The 8,934-nt window shown below is 39.8% G+C and overlaps 2 protein-coding genes across 2 annotated transcripts in view; both read right to left on the reverse strand.

Annotated features, from left to right (window-relative positions):
- Positions 1–603: 603 nt before the first annotated feature.
- Positions 604–4,466, reverse strand: LLPH (LLP homolog, long-term synaptic facilitation). Its single transcript, XM_008632796.2, has 2 exons — positions 4,177–4,466; positions 604–830 (listed from the first exon to the last, which is right to left on the reverse strand). Exons 1-2 carry the CDS (start codon positions 4,457–4,459, stop codon positions 670–672), a joined length of 444 nt encoding a protein of 147 aa, XP_008631018.2. The 5' UTR covers positions 4,460–4,466; the 3' UTR covers positions 604–669.
- Positions 4,467–5,024: 558 nt separating this feature from the next.
- Positions 5,025–8,934, reverse strand: part of TMBIM4 (transmembrane BAX inhibitor motif containing 4) — a 7,602-nt gene continuing 3,692 nt past the window's right edge. Inside the window, exons 4-7 of the mRNA XM_008632797.2 lie at positions 8,127–8,160; positions 7,068–7,185; positions 6,545–6,590; positions 5,025–5,875 (exon numbers count right to left, since the gene is read on the reverse strand). Coding sequence (XP_008631019.1) covers positions 5,669–5,875; positions 6,545–6,590; positions 7,068–7,185; positions 8,127–8,160 — 405 coding nt within the window. The 3' untranslated portion in view covers positions 5,025–5,668. The remainder of the gene's footprint in view (positions 5,876–6,544; positions 6,591–7,067; positions 7,186–8,126; positions 8,161–8,934) is intronic.

An 8,934-nucleotide genomic window follows, 5' to 3' on the forward strand; every position in this document is an offset into this window, starting at 1 on the left:
GCATTTGCATTCTCTCATTATAATAATAAAATAATCAGCCATACTTTCACTTATTTAGTACCTACAATATTTCTGTTGCAGACAACAGTGAAATATTTTGTTGTTCTCTTTGTGAATTTATGTTAGACTGACACTTTCTCATTTTACTTGCAGAATTTTCATGAGGCCTCAGTGTTGTTTCAGCATACAAGCTTTGGAGTCACATATGAAAGTACATTTTTGTTAATTAACAGATATTAAAAGCAGCACAAGTCAGTGCAACAAATTTTACAGAAGGATTTAAAGGATACAGTGTGTTTACAGAATCCTTTGGTTATATTTACTAAAACACAAGTTACGCTGACAAAGACCACAGTACAAAAAACATTTGGTTTAACTACTTTTAGGATTTCCTTTACTGTTTTCAGTGGTCACAATATAAAAGATGAAGACCCTTACCCCCCAAGAAAACAGATAACCACAAGCAATTAGTCTATTCAAAGGCACTCAGCTTTTAAGTTTGGCAGACACCAAGCTGCTATTTCTTTCATCATTTGCTGGCTAAATAGTCTCTTCAAAAATTCACTCGACGCAATAAATTATACTCAGTGACCAAGCACAAAATCTCATGAATTTATGTGGGAAATTTATTTTGTTAAATAAAATATTCATGATCTTACAAAACTGATTTTACCACACAAGGCCTTTTGATTTTGATTTTTTTTTCCCTTTAACACGTTGAGCCTTAAGCTTCTTTCTTTGCCTGGAATTCATCCATATTGGGTACTGTCCATGCTGGTCTAGAAGAGTTTTTCTGTTTCGTTTATTATCCAGCTCCATTTTGCAGTCATCTGAAAATGAAAGGTATTTATAGTGAGTAAAATACCTGAATCAGCTTCATGGAAGCTATTTTGTTACTGGATTCCCTAAAATGATAAAAATACTCCTAGACGCAACAGTACTTGTACACAGAGAGCTGAAGGGTTTATATACTGAAAGCACTTTCCAAACCAATGCAACCGCAACCCAGGAACTTCAACAGTTGATAGTAAATGTGCAATATTCTTCCTCAAAGCTATGTCTGGGCAAAGCATCTTATTCTTTAGTCTGCAATCTGCTCCAATCCTGTGTCTAAGAACATTGTACGCTCCATCATGGAATCATGCATGAAGCCATAGGCTTACTGAAACATATGCACAACTACACACCTTCTATAATGTAATGTTTAAGATCTGTTCTAAAAATGTATTCTGAGTGGAAGATGAAGACAGGTAAAATGAATAGTAAAGAGAAAAGCTGAAATACAATGACAGTAGGAAGTATCAGCCAGTGATGCAACACTTGCCTCAAGGAGTGAGCATGACGCCAGGCCTAACATATTTACAGGCAGAAAGAGAGGATTAATCTCTACAATCAGGAAGACTGCCCATGACATGGTCACTCCCAAGAACGGCATCACCAGCTGGATAACACCCCTTGAACGTCATGTCTCGGTGAGACAAAAAGATGCAAGAGGAACACCTTGCTAAATATTGACTGGAACCATGCTCTGTAATTTCATCCCAACCCTGTTCCCAAACTGTATGTATGCTGATGCCATGAAGATTTTTTGCCTTTTCTTTTATACCCCTGTTATACCTTTTTAACAACTTCTGTATTCTTAGTGCTTTTTGCCTACATTCTTGGACTTGTTTGTCAAGCTGAGAGACTAAACATTTTAGAAGCTTCATAGTTAGGGATCAGTGTGCCCCAGACACCAAGGTCCTCTCCAGAACACGTTCTGTAAACCAAGATAGAACCATCCAGGGGAAGGCTCCCTGGGGAGGGGGGCTCACTCGAGCCTCTCATTGGGGAATCTTTGATAGATATGCTAATTAGTAAAACCTATAACGTTATACCAGATCTTTTGGGGGTGTGCATTGCGGTGGGCATTGAGGTGCACTTGACCTAGACGTGTGCACCTAAGGATCCTTAAAACAAATACCAAGGTAAAATCCCTTTTCCCCTTCTAACCATGTTTGACTCTTGATTTTAAGACCAGGAAAAGGCATCGGTGCAATTCAAGCCTTTACCACAAATTTTATGGAGAGGAAAAAAAGATTTTTATGTTGTGCCTGTCTGATAGTGGGAGACAAAGCTCAGGAGGAAAAGGCCAAGGTGCTGCTTCAATAGTTGAGGCTGATAGTCTACAGGAATCTGCAGCAGACACATACTTAAGGAGCCCTAAGCTGGGGTACAAATACTTGCAATCAGCAGAGAATCAGCACAGGGTCCTGGTGGCAGAACCAAAACCTTATCCAGCATGGGACAGGCAGCAAGAAGTTCCAGCTCCAGAAACCTCACAAGGTGTCAGAGAAATGCAACGTGAGACCTTCTTAGCAGCATGGTTTTCCAAATGGGATAGGAGATTCAGCCTCCAACAACACACCACCAAAACACCCAGCGCCACATACAGAAGCTGCTTCTCTGACTCCTGTCCTATCATACAACATCTTAATCTGTTACATGAATTTGGAATCCAAAGAAAGGACATCCACAATAGAAGTCAGCTGCAACATAAACTAAATGAATACTCCTGGAGTAACAATATAAGTTGTTCACATGGAATAATGTCTCTGTTGTATTTTGCAATCTCAAGGATGCTGCAGGAATCAGTAACAGGAAGAAACCCACAGAACAGAAGTCATTCAAGGACATACAGAAAACCTATCAAAAGGTTAGACCTATCTAGACAATATGTCTATCGAAGACAATCAGAGAAAAAAAAGCTATAAAACTGGTTTTTGAAGCAGACTCAATGGCCATGATTACCTTGAGAAATATGTGCATGCCTACAAAGTTTGAAAAACTGCTACAGAGGCTAAGCAGACCTTACATTATTTTTTTCCTAAGAGGAAAAACTGAAAAAAAAAAATTTCACGGTGTGCTGTAAAAAATACCCTAAAGTAATACAGTAAGATGTGTGTAATATATACCTATGTACTTTCTTTGGCTGGAAAACTATTTATCTGTCTGTGGAAAGTACATATTATGGGTGAAATTTTGATCTACTTTGCTTCTTGTAACACTTGGTGATGCAAACTCCCTTGTGTCCACAGTTAGTCCTGAAAAGTCCTCTCAAGGAAGACACCATTATTTTCACAAAACTTGTAGCTGCTTTTGTGAAATACATATTTTCTTAGGTATTTCTAAGGCTGCTATGTCTCTTTAAAAGCCAAGTGAAACTGACCACCTGTAGAGAAGCTGCCAGCAGAGTTGAAAGAAGGTGCAGGAATGACAGATAGCCATGCATTTGCTTCAGAAACTATGTTTAAGGTAATGATTTCTCCTTCAATTTCAGCATCAGAAGTCTGCCAATCTTCCAAAACATTTTGGAAATTCAATTCTAACAATCCCTTAAAGAACAACTTTTACACCTGGTTTTGTGGGACAAATCACAACCATGGATAAAATTACAAATTATACTTGAAGCCCTTAATTGGGGAAGTATTTTTAAATACCGTTCTAGTTCCATTTCCAGTATCAGAACATCTTAAGTGGCATAAACTGGAGAATCAAAAAAGGACTGATTTAGTTTGGACATCATTTTTGGAAAGAGGTGTCTTTCTGACTCCTATCCAGTATGCAGCTATTTAAAACCTTTGTTTCCACTTCCTGGGTTACTTCCTTTACAGATTACATTTGATTCCAGGCACAAAGAGGAAGATGGCGTTATATGTAGACACCTAATACCACCTACTCCTGCACCATGTGCAATGCAACAGTAATTAGTACTGAGAAACTGGGCCCGTACTACTCCTACCCCAACTTCTGTACGTTTAGTAGCCTCCTTAAATTAGGACAGTTCAGCAGCAAACACAACTGTGTTTGGAACAACTGCTAAGTGGTGAATCCGCACTCACCTGATGTTGTCAGAGCTGTCTGTCCATAAGATACATTACTTACTTTACACACTAAAATCAAATGTTAATAACCTTGTTCCACAAGAGACCGGATGCAATATGAATGCCAGTGTTGCGAAATGGCCAGATTCAGTGTTTTAGCTTTAGAAGACAAGCTTTCTGACTCACTGTTCTCAGACTGTAATAACCATACTCCTGATCTCGGCGGTGAAAATCACAGCATCAGTAACAACACCGCAGGACCTCCCACACCTGGGCGACTGCAGCAGGAAAAGCCAGCCAGAGCCCAACTCACCTCTCTGCTCCAGGACTTTCTCGGGGGGCAGGACGGTCGCCACCTCCTTGACCTCCTCCATAATGACATCCGCTTTGGTTCCCAGGATCTTCTTCAGCCTCTCCAGCTCCTTGGGCGCGTTCTTCTTCCTCTTCTCGGCCCGCATCTTCCTCCTCCATTTGCTCCTCAGGCTCTTCGCCATGTCCTGCGGGGAAGGAAGCGGGAGCGGTGAGGGCGGGCCGCGCGCACCGCACACGAGGCCGCCACGCACACTCGCGCAAGGCCGCGCTGCCCAGCCGCGCATGCGCAAGCAAACTGAGGCGCCCGGCCTCCCGCGGGGGTAGACGGGCCCTACCGTAACTCTCCGAGGGAGCGCGCAGCCGCCTTCCTGCTTCGCGTCCGTGCAGGATTGTGTCCAGCCGCCGCTGCGCGCCCAGGGCGGGGCATGAAGGAATGAACATGTGTTCCATTACAATGTAAAAAGGAAGGCTTTATTCTTAGCTCCTGCCCCGCTGTTCTGAATGAAAGGCAAAGGGAGAGATCATCACACTCGCTCAAACCCATTCTCAGTCGTACTTCAAGAGCTCCACGGACAGAGCTTGCGGTCACAGCGCGGGGCAGGCAGGACGCGCGTCTTTGCCCAAGTACTCCGTTCCTCGTCGCTCACCTCTCACTGACAAGACAGGAGAGCAGTAACAATCCCTCACCGAACAGGAAGGAAGAAAGCCTTTCAAAATTGTTTTTACGCTGCCTGCCCCTCCAGCATCTCCACAGCGCGGGAAGCAGCCACAGTCACAGCACCTCTACCCTACCAGCACCGACCATTGTCAGCACCCTGAAGTTCTCCGGTCTCAGCTGCAAGAACAGGCTAAAGGCTTTCCAATTTTTATTGACACACAATGGACTTTATTATACCCAAGTTGATAAAATGCCATAATCAATCTCCACATGATTTTTCAGAACACTGAAAGATAGGCAAAAAATAATACTAAAATGAAGAACATTCCCTTTAATTGTTCAATCACCCTCACAGCTTCCATAGTGACAGCCCTTAACAAGGACAGAGTATGTCTGTCAGAGACAGCATTCCATTTTATCAAACAAAAACTTGAAAAAAAAAATTAGCTTAGAAAAACACTGCCTAATGGTAAACTCATGCTACCCTTCTATGGTACACGAATGATCAATCCCAAAGGAAACATTTTCAGCAGCTACAGAACAGCAGGGAAGCTTACTCTGGAGCAATCAGGAGTTGGCAAAATTTTAATCATTAATTACATCAATTTCAAATGAAGTGATTAAAAAAGTGACTGCAATGATGACAGCATGTTAACTACATAAAATACGTGGTCTGGAGAAGAACTGTAGCTACGTAAAAAGCCATTTTCCCCCTAAGGAGGGATCAATATTCATGGAATGCAAACATAGTCTTTAGAAGGCAGAACTACTGAGTTTGCAGATCATCCAAATGCTTAACTTTCATTGTGCTGTAGTCAAACCACACCACTTTTGACTATTTTTTATTAAATGCCTCCAGTAAACGCAGCAGGTGTAAGAACAGATTGATGATGTCCAAGTAGAGATTGATTGCAGCCAGTATGTACTCTTCAGGGGACAATTTGTGCATCAGCAAATGAGTGTCATAAATAATAAATCCACAGAACAGAAGAGCTCCAGCAGCAGCAAACACCAACTCTATTGTCTCACTGTAGAAAAACAGCTGGAGGCAGATAAAACATGAAAAAGATACTTGTGAATTTCATTTTTTAAAATTTTAAAATCCCTGCATAATGATAAGCGACATTTAAAGCACAGTCTTTCTACTGTTATGTATACAAAACCACAGTGTTATGGTGCTATTTCAATGCTCTTATTCCATACACTCTCCAGTCACACAATATCTGACTGAGTAAAAGTGCCTCCACGTAAGAGGGAGGAAGCTTTGGTCTCCAGAATACTAACAGCAGAACAACTAGAAAACCAAAATACAATTAAACCCCAAATCTCCTTCACATTCTCTTCATCAAGTAGTGGATCTCAACTGACAAATTTTGTCAATCAGCCCAAATACCCCTGTTACGTTGGCAATAACAGCACCCGACTAAAATACAAATTGAAAATATGTGGTTAAAAGATCACCACCATGATTTAGAACAGTAATGGATCTGGTTAGGCATTTTTTTTCATTAAGCTATATTGGGCTGATCCAAACCTTTTAGTTATACTAGAAGTCAGTAAAAGGTCAGGCTCTGAGTGACCTGATCTTAGTGCAAGGTGTCCCTGCCCAGGGCAGGGGGGTTGCAACTAGATGATCTTTAAGGTCCTTCCCAACCCACACCATGCTGTGATTCTATGCATATCTTTTAACTGTGAACACAAGGTATCTTACCCTCAAGAAACCCGAGAAGATTAAAATCCACAAACAAGTGAAGAGGCTGAAAGAAAATAAATTACACTGTGACCAACAATATACTTTCTTTTAGACTTAACTTAAAACATCTTCCTTTCTTATAAAATCTCTTCACAATGTATTTGCCAAGTAAATGTCTGGAATTCTTAGATGCCAACTGTTCACTGGTGTCAGCAGTACAAGTTTTATAAAACTGTCAAAAGTTATGTTCTAATTTTAATTTTATTTAAAGATTTGAAACAACTACTTTCTCTTGCAGTGAAAAATCCAGGTAAACTAGTTTTCTATTTATTTTAAGATTCATAATCACTGAAAAGAATTTACCAAGAAATCAGAACTGGGTAAAATTAATAATTTAAAATAAATAACCCTCACCATTCCCTTAAAGCAGGTTCTGTTGACCTGTATTTCTAATTATACCTGCAAAGCTTGCTTTAAGAAAGAAAAAAAAAAACCCTTAACAGAAAAAAAAATTCTAAAGATCATCAATATGACAACATACCCTGCTCCAAATTTGCTGAAGTCTCTCTTTGACTGCAAGGTATATGCAGTCAATCCAAGAAATACAGCAGTAGTAAGAATAAAGGCTTGCAAGACGATGGAGACATCATAGAAACTCACTATGAACAGAAAAAGTAATCTGTCAATTAAAGAACACTACATGATGTATTGGCTCAGTTATCTTTTGAGGAAACAGATATTTAAACCTAACTGTGAACAAAATTAAGTAAATTATGCCTGAACTTGTCTTTGCATTTCGAATTCATGATCACAGGACTCAGGGACCTTGCACTAGCTAAGTTTGACAGTTACTTTATAGCTGTAGCTTCCTAAATGGAAATAACAGGTCTTTCCTACTCAGAATTATAAAAACACCAACAAAATAAAACAAAAATATTTTAAGCATAAGTAAAAAGAGATCTTAAGGAAAAAATTGATCTGAATTTTTCATGATACTGAAACTAGGTGAAAAATAAAACAATCTCCTATAAAGGCTCAAAGTTTTGATTAGGGGACAAGGAGGGGAAAGATAGCAGAAACAAGTGGAACCCTTTCTTCCCTCCTTCCTCCTTTCCCCAAAGCAGGAGATCATAAGCCACAATGAGGAGGTTTCGTCTTATGCTGTAGTTCAAGGTGATGCCATGACTTGACTGCACACTGCCTCACTTCAGCCCAGGCCATGAAGTACAGCACTCTCCAAACTGATATTCCCTTTGAGGAAATTGAGGGGGCAGATAGGAATGTTCCAACTTGAAGATCAGCTCTGCTGAGAGCTGAACATTACGAAAAAGAACATTTTTAGCTATACTGAAAGAATGGATTCCCCAACTCATTTCTCACTTCAAGTTTATACAGTTTCATTTCTGATTCAGAATCCAGTTTTCTCCCTCGATTCCCTCGTTTTGCTAAACTCCTATCACTGACATTAAAATTTTCAAACAGGATTCATTATCATTTTAGTCCCATCTAGAAAACCATAATGGCAATCAATTAGTACAACATAATGGATTCCTTTTCCAAACTCTTTATGGAACCAGACAATAGGATGGCTACTATTTACCTGTAATGGCAACTGTCAGTGCTTCCAGTAGCGTCTACAAAAAGCAAACCCAAAAAAATAGAAGGATAAGAAAAAAATCAAACCATAAAACACTTACATGAAGATTTCACATGCAGTGACTCCCATTCTGCTATATAATCCCAGCATGTATTACATTAGGTCTCCTGTTAAATCTTTGTGTATGAAAACATGTTTAATTTTCAACAAGAAAATGGCAACCATACTGTCTTGCTGGGACGAAGTTGTGTTACATAAAAAGAGTACAATACAAAGTGAAAATGAGTGAGAGACTGCCCCTATAGAAAAATGTCATTTACATTTTCTACTGTAAGTGCACAGCATTTATCTTACACTTCTTACAAACTATTCAAGGGGCTATAAAATTAATACACTTTTAATACCTTGTTGGACAGCTGTCTAACACAGTGTCTGCATCAGTTTCCTTTCCACACTTCTCCTTTAAACCATCTGTTTACTTACACAGGAAAGCTGTCTTTCTGTTTTAACACAAATACAATTTAGGCAACTCTTACAGCATCAAATTCTAATTGAGCTACTGTGACTTCTTTTCAGAAAAGTGATTTGCTACATAATCCAAAATATCCAAGAGCAACTGTTAGCCTGGATCTACATATTCACAACATCAGGAAGAAGACTGAAATTTGAGGACAGCTCTGACTGACCTGCCTGTGCTGGACACATGCTCAGAATTTAGCACCAAAAAGACAAAAATTGGAGAAATAGACACATATGGCTGGTTTGGGTCTCTGCTGGAGGCCATCCATTAAACAATTTAGGTAACAGGAAT

The sequence above is a fragment of the Corvus brachyrhynchos genome, unplaced genomic scaffold, assembly GCF_000691975.1.
Source record: "Corvus brachyrhynchos isolate BGI_N302 unplaced genomic scaffold, ASM69197v1 scaffold32, whole genome shotgun sequence".
Classification (NCBI taxonomy): Eukaryota; Metazoa; Chordata; class Aves; order Passeriformes; family Corvidae; genus Corvus; species Corvus brachyrhynchos.

Coding starts and splice junctions, on each gene's coding strand:
- LLPH (XM_008632796.2), bottom strand. CDS start 4,459: ATGCGCGGCTGGGCAGCGCGGCCTTGCGCGAGTGTGCGTGGCGGCCTC. Junction 831..4,176: donor GAAAGTCCTGGAGCAGAGAG/GTGAGTTGGGCT, acceptor TTTCATTTTCAG/ATGACTGCAAAATGGAGCTG.